At 38.9% G+C, this 18,013-nt stretch overlaps 1 protein-coding gene across 1 annotated transcript; it reads right to left on the bottom strand.

Moving 5' to 3' along the window:
* Positions 1 to 510: 510 nt before the first annotated feature.
* DAPL1 (death associated protein like 1) lies at positions 511 to 16,349 on the bottom strand. Its single transcript, XM_063318336.1, has 4 exons — positions 16,233 to 16,349; positions 9,255 to 9,342; positions 5,583 to 5,643; positions 511 to 2,272 (listed from the first exon to the last, which is right to left on the bottom strand). Exons 1-4 carry the CDS (start codon positions 16,291 to 16,293, stop codon positions 2,153 to 2,155), a joined length of 330 nt encoding a protein of 109 aa, XP_063174406.1. The 5' UTR covers positions 16,294 to 16,349; the 3' UTR covers positions 511 to 2,152.
* Positions 16,350 to 18,013: the final 1,664 nt, after the last annotated feature.

An 18,013-nucleotide genomic window follows, 5' to 3' on the forward strand; every position in this document is an offset into this window, starting at 1 on the left:
ATGAGTTGCAAGACAATAAAAGAAAACAACTTTCTCCCTATTTCCTTCTCTCTCTCTACATTTTTGCACTCCTGAGAAATGCAAACAGCTAAAAAAGTACTCTGTTCTTTTCAAGCCTGAAGTCACCCTGTTCCAAATTCTTGAAGGAAAAAAGGCTGTGACTATTAAAATCACACCTAGAGGATTTTGGGCACCAATCAGAGTCTTCTTAGCTGCCAGTCTGGAGACCTTATATTCATTCCATTCTAAACCAACTGACTTATTTAATTTTTGGTATTCCTTTTGAAAAAAATTGGCATCACAATGGCTGATACCCATTCTTAATGACATGGAAGCCAATTTTGGAGGAAATCACATCTTATTAGAAAATCAGCAATGTAGTTTTGAAGATCTGTGAGGATGCTATTGAAACTTGCCGACCTATTTTTACAAGACTGACAACTGTACATCTTTCTTTGGATCAGTAGTATTAAATGCTTGGGAGAATTAATACAAGAGCAGAGTCTTGAGTCATATGATAATTAAGAATTGTTTTATTCAAAGATAGTCTCAATGTCTTAAATAGGTTACATCTGTACAAATGTTTTTTTCTGGGCAGAAATAGGCAGTAAAAGCTTTGCATTCTTCCTTAAAAGTAGCTATGTATTTAGGTATACTCCCAAATTGGTATTTCCACCTCTTTCAATGTTTACTTTTTGTGTTATTTCCAATAGGTTTTCCCACCTCTTTCAATGTTTACTTCTGTGTTTTAGTCTTTTTACTGTTTATATCTGGTTTGTCTTTTTAAAAAGAAGGAAAAAGCAGAAAGCAAAGCTATTGTCAAACATGTAACCAATCAGGTCCTCAGTCATAAGGGGTAGGACCTCCATAGAAAGGGAAAGCAAGTTAGTTCCATCTCTTCTGCTCTTCCATTAGCAGGTACATGGATTTTTTTTTAAGCCAGGTACATTTACACTTAAGCTGACTTCCTACTGAAGTAGGAATTATGCTTGTTGGATTAGATTCAAATTCTCACTCAGGTATGAAACCCTCAGCCTCAGAGGGCTGGGCAACAATAATGTTGGAGAATGAAGAACCATACACATTGCCTTGAGTTCCTGAGGCCAAGGGAAGGTATAAATGGAACAGAGTTAGTTTAACTTGATGAGGGTTTTTAAAATTACATTATATTAAATTATCATTTTAATCACTTTAAGCACTAACATTGGGGGGCATCCAAACAGCATGCATTAGGACAAGACTTTTATTGAAATCTAAAGGTAAATACATAGACAAGAGGGAGAATTAAACCTTTTGTTTGATGTGTCATCTACTTTTCTATGAACTTTGTTATCTTTTTTGCTGTTATTCTAGGATACAGCAAATAAATACTGTTACTTTGTTTCAGAATATGACTTTTATGAACTTGAACTCTTTGGAATAGAAATCAGGACCGTTAAAGATGCACGCTCATTGAAGTAGCCTATACTATTGCATACAAGCTAAGCCTAGATTCTAAGGAGCAAGTCAGATTATTTATTTCATTTGCAAAAGAATTAATTTTTTATGTTCTGGTAAGGGACTGGTCATTATAGCAACTATTAACATTCTTTTTCTCTCTCCAAACAGCCTGAATCCTAACAGCATTCTGGGGAAAAAAAATCTGTCCCTATTTATCCTTCTGAACCTCAGTGTACCTGTGCTATATCAGGAAACAACTAGTTTATCAATAACAATTACCTAGTATCCAAATTTAAGTAGAGAAGTTATGAAAACTTTACTGTCATCCTGTTTTCTCCATATATCCACATTCTCAATGGTTTGTTTGCTTTTTTTAAAAGGACACATAATGAGGCTAGAACATTTCTACCACTCTAGCAGATATAGTTTCAAAAAACTGCTTCTCTATTCCAAGCTGTAATTGCTGTAATAATATGGTTGGGAATGTTAAAATAAGGGTTTGTGGTCACTAAGAAGCTATGCCAAAACAAAAATGAAAACCTTCATCATTTCAAGAAAAAAAAATAAACAACAGAATATACAGAGTTTTTATTGTGAGAAAAACAAAACAGAAACTGCTTGAGCCATTTGGTCTACTTAATGCTTGCCTAGCTAATTGGCGTTTTTGTTAAGTGCAAGTCTGTCACATATATGAATATTTTATTCTACATATTTAACATTTCCGAGGCTGCTGAATAATGCACATTCGTTTGGGCAATGTAATTTTTTCCAGAGCAGGCCGTGGCTTTTCGTATGCTCCTTGTGCTGCGGCGGCTGGAAATTTATGCCTCAGCTGCAGGAGTTAAAAAAGGAGAAATAATTTTAATCATTGGTTACAAATCATCAACATTCAAATCAACCCTGACAAAAGAGCTCTCTTATTAATTATGTATCAAACTAACTGGTCAGTTTCAAAATATTCAGAGTGCACCCGATCGATTAAAAGCTGCCTAGATTTAAACATGAGATCCTAAGAGAAATGAGTCCATAAGGAAAAAAATGAGAAGAGTAGCAAACTTTTAAATACCCCAAAACTTTAGTACTGAATAAAAAAGAACATACATTAAAACAAACAAAATAACCCTCCTGGAAATATTTAGTTAATTTAAATAACACAAGGGAGGGACACAGCAAAGTAACAGGGAAGCACGCCTGAAATCCTATCCTTGCCTCTTTTTGGATTCTTTGATGATATGATTCCTGCTCCCATTCACCATCCTAAATTAAATGTCAATAACAAGACCAGAAAAAGGTTACCAGTCTATACTGTTTTTCAGTTTTTGTCTATCCCCTTACCACATTATCAGCAGATTGGGAACTCGATGACAGAGAAACAACTGATGTAATTCCTGCCATCGCAGTCCCAAACTGAGACATGCTTCTTTCTTCCCTTCCCTTCCCTCCCTCTCTCCCTCCCTTCTTTTGCCCAAATCTGTAGACTCTGAATGGCATGCAACCGAGTAAAAATACAGAATAAAAACAAAAAGGTATACAATTAATAGAAAAGAGACACCTACATTTCAGATCACTGGTTGTGGGGAAAAAAAGCATTTTCCTACTATAGTTCTTACAAATACATTTCCACTTTATTCTGCATTGGTCAGACCTGCCTCAAATGCTAGGTCCAGTAATGGATGCTACATTTTAAGAAAGATTCAGAGAAACTGGAACATGTGCAGTGAAAGGAAACAAGAATGACTGGAGCTTGGAAAATGAGAACAGATTGTGGGAACTGGAATGTTTAGTCTTGAGAACAGATGACTAAGTGAGGGATATGATAGGGCAGCCCTCTTCAAGGCTTTCATAAAAGGGCAGGATCTATTCTCTACCATTCCAGACATGGAATAATGTTCTTAAATTACAGGAAGGTGAATTCTGGTGGAATGTCATAAAAACCTTTCTAATAATAATTGGACACTGGAATTAATTACCAAGGGACATGGTGAATTCCCTATTGGACGGGCATCTGTCAGGGATGTTTTAATTTGGGTATCTATACTGAGCATAGATTTGATGGCTGAAGTACCCCCTTCCAATTATATTACTCTATACATCATAGCATGAGTGTTTAGAACCCCTTCAGGCTGCTAACCTTCAGATGTACTGAACTTCTGGAGGTCACAAGATTGGGGAAGGCTGGTTTAGAAGGTTTGAGATATTCAGGCTATCTTGGGCTGAGAGCTACATTTGGATGATACGCCAGGAATTGCATTCTGAGCAATAGCCAGAGATAGGAAGAGAGAGCTGGAAAGCACAAATTTAAAATATGCAATAAACTAAATAGTTGTACAGCTTTGCTTAGGCAGCAGTCTGCCCCCAAACGTTGACAGCAAATCCAATGTCAAAATTCAAGAACAAGATGCAGGAGGCTCTGGTGGTCACATCAAGGTCATGGGTTAACAAAATCCTGTCCTATAACGCTGTGCACCTAATAAGTAACATACATTTCATTTGTTCAACTGCAAAATTGTTTGATGGCAGTCTGTTAGCTATCTCAGGTCTAACCAGCAAAACAAAGCCTTAGAATGGACCCTACCTCTTTAAACAGGGGTGGGGTGGCCTTTTCTTAACCTGAGTTTACCATTAAGGCATATATTCTTCACTGTATAGAGGTGAAATAAGCAGCAGACAGATGTTATGCCAGAGTCTTCCTGCTAACTATGTTCTGATTGTGCATTTTTAAAGAGGCCAGAACCACTTGACAAAAGAAACATTTAAAAACTACACTCATCAATTGCAATAAAAAATAGTACCTTTCACCCCATTCTGATGCCTACCCAGATAAGCTTCAGAATTCTTTGTGGCGAGTATAACTAAATGTTTATTTACAAAATACAAACATACGTCACATTTCCTAGAGTGAGACAAAATGGCAATTGATTTCAATATTATATGCATGTATTTATTGCAGTTATATCCTACTTTTTCTCCTGTTACTTGAAACAATGTATATGCTCAGAATATCCCTATGAATAAGATAAGAGCTGGAAACTAGTACAAGCTCATTCATGAATTTTGATGACTCAGTGCACATTTGAACCCTGATCTCTCCAGTATATTTCAAAGATTCCCAAATTTTGTGGCATCCTATGGCCTTTGTATTTTTTGGAAACTGTCATACCTCTCATTTAAGCCTACCTTCTTTAACAAAAATGTCAATATATGGTTTACTTTTAAAAGAAACACAAACACTTAATATACATTTTTGTTCTTAAGTAAAAATAAGCAAAAATAACTTTCTGCTAACAAAAAATAATTAAAATGTAATTCAACTGAGAAATAATAGAAATAAAATTTGCCTAAATGCCTTCTATGAACTCACCCATTCCTTACCTTCCAACCACATATCCACCAATCTTCAATGGGTTTCCATCCTTCCCATCAGATTGACTTCTTCCCACTGATTTTCTCAGCCCATTAGAACTCCATTTGAAAATTACTGTATATTTTATACTGATAATTCTTCTAAAAAATTCACATCTCTGCACCCCCACTGGAATTTCTTCAGGTTCCCCAGAACACACCTCACAGTTTGCTATACAAAAAAGACAGCTACTATGCACAGCTTAGTGCATCTTATTGAAAGTAAGCACAATGACTATTCAGAATAGTAAGTGGTGATAACAGAATCACCTAGTTAGAGCAAATATCCTGACTGCATATCTTATAAACATTTAAACCTGTATCATATCAGTGCCAAACTATTTCTGTTACTGTATTTACTAAAAGAAGTACACTGGCCTCTCCCAAGATGATTCTGTTCCTACCATCAATTCATATTTTGAATTGTCACTAATATAATTCATAAAAAAAGGTCACTGACTGTATTTTTCATATGCCAAAGGCAGTTTGTCCAACTATTTTGCCCTCTCCCATACCACACTTATTTTATATGCTAGTTGAGGATCGGCCAACTGAGGACAAAGCGTCTAATGAAGCAACAAGCCAAGCAAACTTTATTTCATAACAGATCTGTTAGTTAGCAAAAACTCATTTTTGCTCTTGTTACCACAGACTAATATATGCATCTACTTTTGGACATTGTCATTATCAATTCAAATGAGAAATCTTGAATGGAAGGTTGCTCTTTGCTCTATACTTACTTTCTGAAGGGTATCTGTTAGTAAGATACTCATGCTCTGTACTTTTATGATAGGAGCAGAGCTGCAAAGCAGAAACAGAAAAGTTTTTGATATTACTGATTAAATCCCCTTCCCCATATTTATGATTAAATCAGATGACATTGAGTATCTGGCCCCTTGTACATTTAATTTTTATTCTTTTTAAATAACAGTTGGTCCTCCCGATGCCATTGTCCTGCTATGATTACACTTTAACATGATGTGTACAACAGTCATTGTAAAGAAACCATATAGCATAAATGAGGAACTTATTATATTGGGTAGAACATATATCATTTCATTACAACATTTGCACTGAAAATCCTCTATGGAAAACTAACCCATCTGTCAAGGTCAATGACTAGTACAATAAGGTTGTTGATAAAAGTTGATCTTGCAAAAAAAAAAAGTATTTTGATATAAAATGCACGATAAAGCTTTTCATCAAGTATGCTTTGTGCCCACAGGTGAGACACAACCAATTACACATTTCTGCTACAAATGTGTAAGCCTAGTACACTGCTCTTATTCTCCTTTCCCTTCTTCTATAGCAACTGATTCTTATTTAACTAGGGATAAAAGAGGTTAAGTGCAACATCGGCATTGTTGATTCAGTCCTTGTCTTAAGCATGTAAACACAAAAATGGCTGAGGTTTTCTGGATTATTAGGATAACATAATCACCCCCAATATGATTAGTAAGCAGTTGTGAAACCAGAATAAGAAGGTACAATTGAACCAGTGACACATTTCAGACACATTTTAAATTGCTATCTACTGAGCAAACTCTATCTTGCTTGTTAGTGGAAAGGGAAGTCAGTGACTATGGCTTAGCCCAGTTCCAAGAGCAGGGTTTGTAAGATTGAAGAAAAAACTACAATCGATATTTTTGTGTTTGAGATTTTGTAGAAAAAAGAAAAAAAAAAGAAAAGCTGTTTGTTCCAGAGGAACTAATAACAACTTAAAAAATCCCCAGCACTGTTACATAATGCACACCTCCTCAGCTTTTATTTAAACCTTATTTCAATAATAGAATTAGTGCATTATGAATTTTATCCACAAGTAGCATATATGCCCTCAATAATAAAACACAAACTAAGGGACAAATGTATTTTCTGATGGCTGTGGAATTTTAGGGAGCAGTGGTAAAGACCATCATCCTAATATCTAAGATTTAGCTAGTGCTCAAAATGTTATAATGTCCTGGAACAGTTACAAACACTCTAGCTGCTGAAAGGATGAGATGGGTAACCATGAAAAGTTTTCAGTGCATATTCAAGTGAGAATTAAGTAAATGCTGGACACAATCTGTGGTAATGTAGCAGTTTAAATGTCATATCCCTGCATCTACTGGCCAAGCAGCTACAAAGGCATTCCAAGAACTGAAGTCTGGGCAGGTCTTGAATTTTGAACAATTAAACAGAAAGCTATCCACACACAATTTCCTAGTCCTGAATATATTTGATGTTCCAATATCCAATAGAAGAGAATATCTGTAGCTCGGGGTTGAACTGTGGAGTCCTTGGTGCTCTCTGACCTTTGGTTATTTGCTTGCAGACGTTTCATTACCCAACTAGATAACATCATCAGTGCTGGTGAGTGTGGGGTTTGCTCCCTGTTTAAATACAGTAGCTTGCCCTGCCAGTAGTGGTGGGGGGTGTGGTTTTCTCCTTCGTAGTTCTTTGATTAGGGTATTGTTTACTGCTTGATTGTTTGCCTGGTGTTAACCATTGCTTAACAGGTTGTAGGCTGCTGGAGGGCGTGTTCTGATCTTTTTGTTTCCTTCTTAGCTTTTTTATTGTCTCTCTTGAATGGTGTGTAAATATGGTTTATCTCTATGTGTCTATTGATGGCAGATTTGTCTGAGTGCCAAGCTTCCAGGAATTCCCTGTTTTTGGATTTAGCCTGGTCTAGGATGTTCACAGTTTCCCAGTTGAAACTCTGGTTGAGTCTGCCCATGTGTTGTGAGATTAAGGTGTTTTCATCATGTCTTCTGACTGCTAGTTGGTGTTCGTGGATGCGCTTTGCTAGTCTTCTGCCTGTCTATCCTACATAGTGGCTGCTACAGTCCTTACACTGTATGTTGTAGATGGCTCCTGGTTTTTTTCCTTTTTGGGCTAAAGGTTGTTTGGTTTACTGAAGACATTTTGGAGGGCTTTAGTTGGTTTGTGTGCTATGGTAATGCAGTGTGGCTGTAATAGTCTGTTGGTTATTTCTGAAATGATTTTGATGTATGGCAGTGTTATCCTTTTCACAGCTTGTGTTGGTTGTAGTGGGTTGAGTGGTTGCGTTGGCTGTAGTGGCTTGAGTGGTCAGGCACTTTTTGATAAAGTTGCGTGGATATCCATTTTGTCATTAAGATGTTGTATGGGGGGTCTGTTTCCTTTTTCTGGTGTTCTGGGTTGCTGCAGTGCATTTGTATGTTTGTATGTATGTATGCATGTATGTATGTATTTATTTATTTAGTAAATTTCTCTGCCACCCATCTCGTGCACGACTCTGAGCGGCTTACAAATAATAAAACTGGTAGCAATTCAATATAAATACATACAATTATAGATACAAGTACAAAATATAAAATATAAAATTCAAGATGGGAAGATGTTAACCTTGGCACCCTAATGGGGCCAACCACCCCCACGAGTAGCTGTCCCCTCTCCCATTCCGGGCCAGATGGCATAGCCATGTTTTTAGTTCCTTCCGAAAGGCCAGGAGAGTGGGGGCCTGTCTCACCCCCGGGGGTAGCTTGTTCCAAAGAGCGGGTGCTATGGCAGAGAAGGCACTTTTCCTGGACCCAGCCAATCAGCAATCCCTCATGGACATGGTCTGCAACATGCCCTCTCTGCCTGACTGTCTGAATAATATTCTTACATAGCTCCTCTTGTGGGAGGTTGGATTGTTACTTTGGTAACAGCCAAGTGCTCCATTACCAAAGTAATAACCCAACCTCCCACAAGAGGAGCTGTGTAAGAATAAGCAATCAGGCAGAAAACAATACCCTAATCAAGAAATTACCAAGGAGAAACTCACACCAAAACTGGCAGGGCAAGCTACAGTATATAAGGTAAAGGTAAAGGTTTCCCTTGACGTAAAGTCCAGTCGTGTCCGACTCTAGGGGGCGGTGCTCATCTCCGTTTCTAAGCCTTGGAGCCGGCGTTGTCATAGACACTTCCGGGTCATGTGGCCAGCATGACGACTCGGAACGCCGTTACCTTCCTGCCGAAGCGGTACCTATTGATCTACTCACATTTGCATGTTTTCGAACTGCTAGGTGAGCAGGAGCTGAGACGAGCAACGGGAGCTCACCCCACCGCGCGGTTTCGAACCGCCGACCTTCCGATCGGCAGCTCAGCGGTTTAACCCGCAGCGCCACCGCGTCCCAGTATATAAACGGTATATAAACAGGGAGCAAACCCCACACTCATCAGCACTGATGATGTTATCTAGTTGGGTAATGAAATGACTGCAAGCAAACAACCAAGCTCAGAGAGCACCAAGAAGTCCACTATATTTGATGTTGTTCTCTCTCCAGATTGTTTCACATAACCTTCCCTATTTTTGCTGAAGTACTATTTACAGTAAAAAACCTGTTATGCCCTAACTCAACTACTGTCCAACAGAAATAAAATAAGAAAAACATGAGCAAGTCATGCACCTTGTCTTCTCTTTTCCAGGGAATTTAGAACTTCTTTCAACTGGTCCATTTTCTAGCTTCTTAGAAACTCTCATGCCTCCAGCTTTGACTGTTGAAGAAAGCAGGAATAGTGTATTTTTCCAATATTATGCAAAAAAGATAATAATAATAATAATAAAAATAATATAAATAAATCAAATATTCATTCAAAAGTGCTAAAAAAAATAAGGCCAGGTTCATACATCATATGCTAACCTAACTTTATTTTAATCAAGGTTCGATTCATATAACATGCTAAACCACAAAAAAGTATGCAGGAGCTGGCTGGTACAAAGATATTTGTAAACAAACAAACAAGTTAACTACCTTTTGGCTTGATGTGTTACATGAATGTTGCCACAAACTCAATTAACACATTACGTTAAGCCAGAGGCTCTCAAACTGTGGATCATGGCCCAAAGAATTGGGAGCAACTGGGCAGGGGGCATCATAGTCAAATATTTTTTACAATCTGATCAGACTTGTATATGGAAAGCTCACTCCCTGCTTTTCCTTTGCTAGCCCATAAAGTTTGAAAATTCTTGTGATATAGAGTAAAATTAATTATTAAAAGTGATATATTTATTATACTTATTTCTTGCCCAATCCTAATCCCACCAAAAGTTATTAGTTTTATTTGTTGGAGGAAGATGTCAAACAGATGAGCCTCTATGCTATGCCACGGTTTGTCCCACAAATCAGTTTCCTGGCTGAGTTCACAAGACAAAATCAAACAAACCATGTTATGGCTTTGCCACTTGTATAAATTCACCTGTTGAATCAATCCACAGATCTGTTTCCCTCTGTATTGTTTACTGGCACAATTGTTTTGGTTTTCAAACAGAGTATTTCTTATCCCCTTGAAAGCTTCAACATGCACCTTCTTCTGTCTACACCCCTTGAATACCTTGATTCTTAGGCTACACTTAAGAAGAGTTATTATTGCTCCTCTCATTCAACGTAGAAGACATTCATGCATTTATATGCATTGCACCCTAATGAATGCTGGTTGTGATATTTAACCAGAAACATTGTGCTTATTGCAATTGTGAAGTTTGTTCTCTTGTGATGAGAACATCTTCTCTTCTGCCAGTCCACACCATAACCTCCTGGTAGATGTAATTCATAAGGATACCTCTTTCTTCTAATGGGATGTCAACAGGTTGAAAAGCACCATGTAGTTATGGCATTCTTAAAGGTATCAGGAGAGCTATGCTATATATTTATAGCAACTATCTCGCAGGCAGCTTAATATGAGCCATGTTGGAAATGCTGCAGTTATCACCATACCTACAATATTTACTTGAAAATTACTCTTACACATGAAAATACTTGATATTACTTTCCAAAATCCTGGAGGAGAATTAAAATTTTATTTTAATTTACTGCTAACGATGCCTTAAGTTTGTGCCACCAGTTTAAAAGTTTATTTTGAGCCATAACAGTGAATAGGCATAAAAAGAAGTAACAGCCTAGATTTAATAATATTCTTGTTAGAATCATATTAGCACATCACATGCTATCTATCTTGGAACCAACAAACATCTGATATTTCATGAGAAACAGCCCAGAGCTGATCTACTCAAGAGTAGATTAAAGGATTCTTTTTTGCTGTGTTAGTCAAAAGCACAGTACTTGCCTTCTGTTATATAATTATGTTCTGTTAAGAAAACCCATTAGCACCAATTAAAGCTACCATACAATTTAAAATTGATGTTAAAATCATACAGAAATGTTTGAAATCAACTGCCCAAATACCTGTTTTTTCCTGCAGCGGAAGGATATTGCTAAATATTGTTCACATCAAATTAAACAACAGTGTAATGATATGTTCAGAATCTGAAAGTGACATCCCAGGCACCCTGACCTTCCTCTCTTATCAATTAAGAGAACAGCCTCCTCCCTAGTTTATCTGCAGGCCTTTACTAAAGATTGAAAAAATCTCTCCCTTAATGGAGGGATCTAGGGGGTCCTAAAGCTGAAAGCTATCCAGCGCTAAGCTTTTTAAACTTTATCTTATCCTTTATCTTCCGCGGAACTCTCAGGGAGAATCTTGCCTTCTGTTGAAATGGGCTGCAAAGAAATTGATAGCAGGAAAGAAAAAAGTATATAGTAAAAATTACTCCTGAAGCGCTAAAAACATTTTGCGGAATGGATAAAATATCACCATAGCAAGGTAATTTAGGTAAACATGAAATTCAGATACATAAATACCTGTAAAATGATTATATCTTTTCTTTTAAGCTACATGGATCCTCAATACAGTATAGTTTACAGTTGATAAAAATTAACCAGGAAAGAATTAACATGGTGCAACAAATGTAAGGATTCCATTCTAATGAGACTTTAAAACAAGCAGGATTGTAACTGGTGGTGTACTGGAGAAAAAGCCCCTTTCCTGGAAAGGGATATATTATTTAGATTTTGTCCGAGGAGAAAAGAGACAAAGTTTAAAAAATGGTATGTCAGCTGAAGACGACGACTAAGGGTTAAGGAGAAGGTTTCATAACAAATGAGAGAAAAGGAATGTGTGGGTATGTACACCTGGTGCCTCTGAAATTTTTGGCACCATGTAAAGCTATTTTTATTTGTCAAGGTTCTTACAGAAATATTTTTAAATGTTTTATTTCTGCTGGATTATTGATGTGATATCTGGATTTTTATTTTCAGGCACTACCCTCTGCACAGAAAAATAAAACAACACTTCAGCAAACAAATAATACTTTAAATGCAATTTATTTTAAGAGTTATTTGATTTTCTTAGTTGACTTACATATTTAATTAATACATGTTTCCTTAAGAAATAACTATCACATTGTCTTCTGAACAAGGTCTAGATCACAATATCACATTGTCTCTATGTATTTTTTTAAAATTACTTGGCATGTGGAGTCCTTGGTGCTCTCCGAGCCTTGTTGTTTTCTTGCAGACGTTTCATTGCCAGACTAGGCAACATCTTCAGTGCGAACAGGGAGTGGGCCTTGCTCTCAGTTTATATACTGTGGCTTGTCCTGCTTGTGTTGGTGGAGGAGTTGCTCTCTCCTTGGGAGTTCCTTGAATAGGCTGTTGTTTGCTGCTTGATTGATTAATAGTTCCTTGATTAGGATATTGTGTACTGTTTGTACGTTTGGTGTTAATTCTGGTGTTAATCTTTGCATATCTGGGTGTTGGTTGCTGGCAAGGAACTGTTCTGGTCTTTTAGCTTTTTTATTGGCTCTTTTGAATGGTACGTAAACGTTATTTACCTCTGTGTGTCTGTTGATGGCTGCTTTCTCTGAGTGCCAAGCTTCCAGGAATTCTCTGGCGTTTTTGGATTTTGCTTGGTCTAGGATGCTCACAGTTTCCCAGTTGAAAGTATGGTTGATTCTGTCCATGTGTTGTGAGATTAAGGAGTTTTCATCGTGTCTTCTGATGTCACCAACACTAGTTGGTGTTCGTGGATGCGTTCTGCTAGTCTTCTGCCTGTCTGTCCTACATAGCGGCTGCTACAGTCCTTACACTGTATGTTGTAGATGGCTCCTGTTTTTTCTTCTTGGGCTACTGGGTCTTTTGGTTTACTTAAGATGTTTTGGAGGGCTTTAATTGGTTTGGGTGCTATGGTGATGCCGTGTGGTTGTAATAGCCTGTTGGTTGTTTCTGATGTATGGCAGCATTATCTTTTTCATAGCTTGTGTTGGTTGTGCTGCAGTGGGTTGAGTGGTCGGGCACTTTTTGATAAAGTTGCATGGGTATCCATTTTGCTGGAAGATGTTGTACAGTGGTCTGTTTCCTTTTTCTGGTGTTCTGGGTTGCTGCAGTGCATTTGTACTTGTCTGGATAATGTTCTCACACAGCTCTTGTGGAAGGTTGGGTTGTTGCTTTGGTAATAGAGCACTTGGGTAGTGTGGGTTGATTTCCTGTAGACTTGTGTTTCTAGTTTGCCATCATTTCCTCTACTGATGAGGATGTCCAAGAAGGGTAGTGTGTTTTCTTCTTTGTGAATTTTATTCCTTTGAAGATGTTGTTGATGGTTTCACGTGTCTTCTCTAGTTGTTCCTTTTTTATTATGAAGGTGTCATCTACATACCCGATCCATACTTTTGGTTGTATGCGTGGGAATGCTATCATTTCTAGATGTTGCATTACAATCTCTGCTATGAGTCCTGAGAGTATTGATCCATGGGTGTTTCTTTGATTCGTTGGTATATTTGTCCATCAAACTGAAAGTAGGTGGTGAGGCAGAGGTTGATGAGGTCCATGATTCTGTGTGTTTTGATCTTAGTGTATTTGGCTAAGTCAGGTGTGTTGTGTAGAACTGCTGCCATGGATTCTTTCACTAGTGCTGGGTCTCTGGATATAAAGATTGCTGTGACATTGAAATACACCATAATTTCATCTTCCTCTATTTTTAAGGTCTTTGATTTTCTGGAGGCATTGTAGTGGGGAGTTGATAGAATATTTGCTCTCCTCTGTGAGATGTCCAACTTTCTTTGCAAGTTCTTTAGCTATGTTATATGTCAGGATTCCTGGTAACGATACAATTGGACGAAGAGGTATGCCGGGCTTGTGTATTTTGGGGTGTCCGTAGAAGTGTTAGAGGACAGGTCCGCTGCTTTTCATCCACCACCTCTCACGGAACCCTGGTTGAGAAACCCTGCTCCAAATATGGAAATTCAAAACAGTAGCAGCACTGGGACTAAATAATTAAAATAGCAAGTGCTTAACATAAATGATCTGCTAAGAAGTATATTTAGGTAAATTGAATGTAAGGGTCTCCCCACCATAAAGGAGAATTGAGGGTAGTATGGTGTAGTATTCAGGAAGAATTCAGTCAGATTAAATTTGGCAATTCCTTTGTTGTTTTTTTCTGTTAAGAGAATAAAGCTATGATACTTGCAATTCTTGATCAATCAGTAGTGTGTTTAAACAATGTTGAATTGATACAATTTTTATTCCAGCCTTATGCTATGTGTGGCAGGACAGTATCTACAGCTTCCTTGCCTTTAAAAGGAAGGAAGAACAGGATAAGTGTAATGACTGATCGACAGTTTAAGATTACCTTGCACTATTGGATTGACAGATTGTTTTTAACCATGATTTATTGAACAAGCAACTATATTTGCACAACACACTGACCATGAGTTTATTGAATTATCCCAAATCGCCTTCACACAACATAGTCAACAGATAATTTCTAGGTACAGCATGCTATACAGATCCACAATCCTGATTAAAGTTAATCAAAACACATTCCCTTGGTCAGACTGGGTTACAGGAAGGAAAATCCCCACCAAGTTCTTCAAGGAAACAGGATTGTCTTTAAAAAAGATTGGCAGTATAAAACACTGATTGCTTGCTATATTCAAGCCACACCCATTTCTGCTTGCTCAGCCAATGAGAAAGAGATATCAGGCAGAACTGGAGAAAGGGGGAAGTGATTCTGTATTCTTTCAGATGGCATCATTAACTCACTATCAGTGCTATCTTACCAATGGCTATGACTGAGTAGCTGTATAGATAAGCAAGTCACATTAAGACAAACTGTCTAGCCACCCTTTAATTTTTAGTTACCACGTGTGAGTTTGGTGGCCATATGAATTTGTCAAACAAACAAACAAATAAAAATAAAGTATGTGTGCTGTCCAAACCCAGCCACTGATGACTTGTTTGGACATTACATAACTGTGTATCATAGTTTATACACTATAATAGTATAATTGACACATGCTTAAACCAAAATCAAACTGTGGTATGACTTACCATATTATATCTGAACTACACTGCACTCTCACATAGTTCCATTTTAATCGCAGTTTAAAAATCTCTCAGATCCATTTGTTGGTGGAAACAGGAGTAAAATCAGTAGATTTGCCTTCCTTAATCTGGCACATTCTTATGTTGGCTTTTGACTTCTGTTAGGTTGTGGAGAATGATAGGGGTTATAGTCCAATACAGCTGTCTTAGGGTAACAGTGTGGAATCTTAGTTGGAGGAAGCATTAGACTGACAGGTGATGGGCGGTCAACTCAGTTTGCTATCTCCATTCAAAATGCTTCTGTGAGTCACAGGTAACCACTAAACTAAGCCAATACAACACTTAGCCAGCTAGTGATGTATCTCAATTACTAACCAGGTCTAACTCAATTACAAGGCTAACCACAAGCATGTGAATAAGCTGAAGTCAGAAAGCACATGCATGGGGTGTCTTTCTTGGGACTTAAGACCTTTGTCGCCTAACCATGATCCAAACAAGCCCTGCTACAACGGCTCTCTTGGGTTGCTTCCCAAAGCGAAGAGCTCTGGAAATGCAAAGGCTCGTCTTTCGAAACATCTGGGACAGAACCGCAGCTGCGTGCGTCCGAGGCAATGCCTAAGAGGCCTCCGACAGTAGATACGTAAATACAATAATAAAGCCACGGGGAGGAAAGGAGAGGGGCTGTTTTCTGCATGGTGGGGCTGGCCAAGAGAAGGGTCAGGAATCAGCTCATAAACCCCAGTCGCGATAAAGATCAAAGCACAATCCCTCCCCCGGGCGCTCCGCTGCTACTGAATAACCACAAAGCAAAACAAGCAGGCCGTTGCCTGTACTTTGGCCCCCGCTCAACTATGCGGAAGGATAGCGAACACGACCGAGGGACAGCGGCATCACACAGCTGGCAGGAGGAAGGGGACGACAGCGACCCTTGAAGCCTCATCCCGCAGGCGGGGCGGCGGATGCGTCATATATCTAGCGTGCACCTTTACATTTCCCAATTGTTACCGTGCAGGCGAAGTTGCACCGTTCGGCTTTAAAGAGCTGACAAGTCCAAAGCGAAACTTGAGGCGTTTTTGAGAAGATTGGAGCCACCTCATTCTCCTTCAGTAAATCTCAACTTTTCCGGGGGGCAGATAACAGCTTCTCGCCAAAGGAGGGAAACTTGCACTGAAGAAATGCGTCACAGGGTCCCCAACTGCCACTCTCCCGTACAACCCGCCTCCTTACCTGCCGGAGAGCGCCCCTCTTTTCCCGGGGAAGGTGGCGGGGATGATTCCAGATTTGCCATAAGAATTCGACGAAAGAGCACGCGATCTCACTACGACTAACCCTAGTACGTAGGTCGCTGCGTTGTTTTTTTATTGGGAAAGATAAGAGCGGGGCGGCGCAGCCCAAAAAAAGGGGCGGGAAAGAGGAAAGCTTGGCGGAGTTTCACCAAACTTTGGGACGAGCTTCCTAGAGGGGAGGAGAAAGCAAAGGAGGGGTCAGGGCAACACATCCTGCTTACGGAAGGTTTTTGTACAAGCCAAATTGACTGAGCCATGTTTGATTGGAGTTTTGAGTAGTGTGAGAATCCGGTCATTATGTTTTAAATTATGGTTTATTGTTTGTTGTTAGGTGAACCCAAAAGGTAGTCACAGTTTTATGTAAAGTTACCTTTACATCACTCTCTGCTTCCTTCTCTTCTTCACTAACATGATGACTCAGTTCATGCATCACACTAAACCATAATGTGTTTTATTGTGTTTGGTTTAGGTTTCTGTGAACCGAACAATGCTGGTTTATTCGATAAACCATGATTAAATTGTAGCTATGAACCCAGCCAATAAAAGAATACATGTGACTAGGCAGAGGAAAGTAAACTAAGCCACCATTTATCTTCCCTTTTCCACTGTATGAAAAGAGAAATGTGCAAGCAGGCAGAGCCCAGCAATCTAAGATGACAAGTTAGTCTTTATAGCATCTCTTAGTTTTTTTTACTGTGCTGATAGGGCAGGAATAGCCCAGTCTTAGGAATCACAGGGAAATGGCCCCCTTTGAGTGTCTGGTGAAATCTGCAGACTCCCTCTCAGAAAAATGTATTTAGATGCACAAAGTAACGTACATAGATATAGGCTGTATTACAAAGGAAAGCAATTATACTCAAATACAGTTATCAAAATATTAAAAAAAATCACAAATATGAGTTATAGATATGCCTTCTATTAATCCATTAAATTAGTAACAAGACAATATCTTTTTTGGGGGTATAATAGTTTTAGATAATGAGATTTATTGAAATTAACTTAACATTTTCAAGTCTCTTTTTGGGTAGTAAAGGGTAAAGGTAAAGGTTTCCCTTGACGTAAAGTCCAGTCGTGTCTGACTCTAGGGGGCGGTGCTCATCTCCGTTTCTAAGCCTTGGAGCCGGTGTTGTCCATAGGACACTTCCGGGTCATGTGGCCAGCATGACTCACGGAACGCCGTTACCTTCCCGCCGAAGCGGTACCAATTAATCTACTCACATTTGCATGTTTTCGAACTGCTTGGTGTGCAGGAGCTGGGACGAGCAACGGGAGCTCACCCCGCCGCGCGGTTTCGAACCGCCGACCTTCCGATCGACAGCTCAGCGGTTTAACCCGCAGCGCCACCGCGTTTTTTTGGGTAGCTGAATGAAACATTTTCCTAACAAGGAAAGCCTGTTTTCCTACAGCAGAGAAGGGCATCCTATAATGGGGGTCTCCTGCTGCAGAGGCAGGGCTTAGAAAGTTTCTGATGTTGCTTCCTGTGGGAAGGGACAGCTCTTCCCCAGTTTTGGAGTGGCAAGCCAGAAAAAGAGGACAAGGAAAGAACACTTGAGAAATGTGGGACTAATGGGAAGCTATGGAGATGGGACCCCATTATATTCTCCTATTTTTTTATAATGACTGGATGCCCTGATTCTGCCATAGACAGCATCATCTTCATTGTAAGTGCAATATTCCATTTTCCTACAGCAGATCCAAAGTATCCTATAGATGCCAGCTGTC

The sequence above is a fragment of the Candoia aspera genome, chromosome 1, assembly GCF_035149785.1.
Source record: "Candoia aspera isolate rCanAsp1 chromosome 1, rCanAsp1.hap2, whole genome shotgun sequence".
NCBI classification, from domain to species: Eukaryota; Metazoa; Chordata; class Lepidosauria; order Squamata; family Boidae; genus Candoia; species Candoia aspera.

Coding starts and splice junctions, on each gene's coding strand:
- DAPL1 (XM_063318336.1), bottom strand. CDS start 16,293: ATGGCAAATCTGGAATCATCCCCGCCACCTTCCCCGGGAAAAGAGGGG. Junction 5,644..9,254: donor CCTGGAAAAGAGAAGACAAG/GTGCATGACTTG, acceptor TCTGCTTTGCAG/CTCTGCTCCTATCATAAAAG. Junction 2,273..5,582: donor TAACAGATACCCTTCAGAAA/GTAAGTATAGAG, acceptor TAACTCCTGCAG/CTGAGGCATAAATTTCCAGC.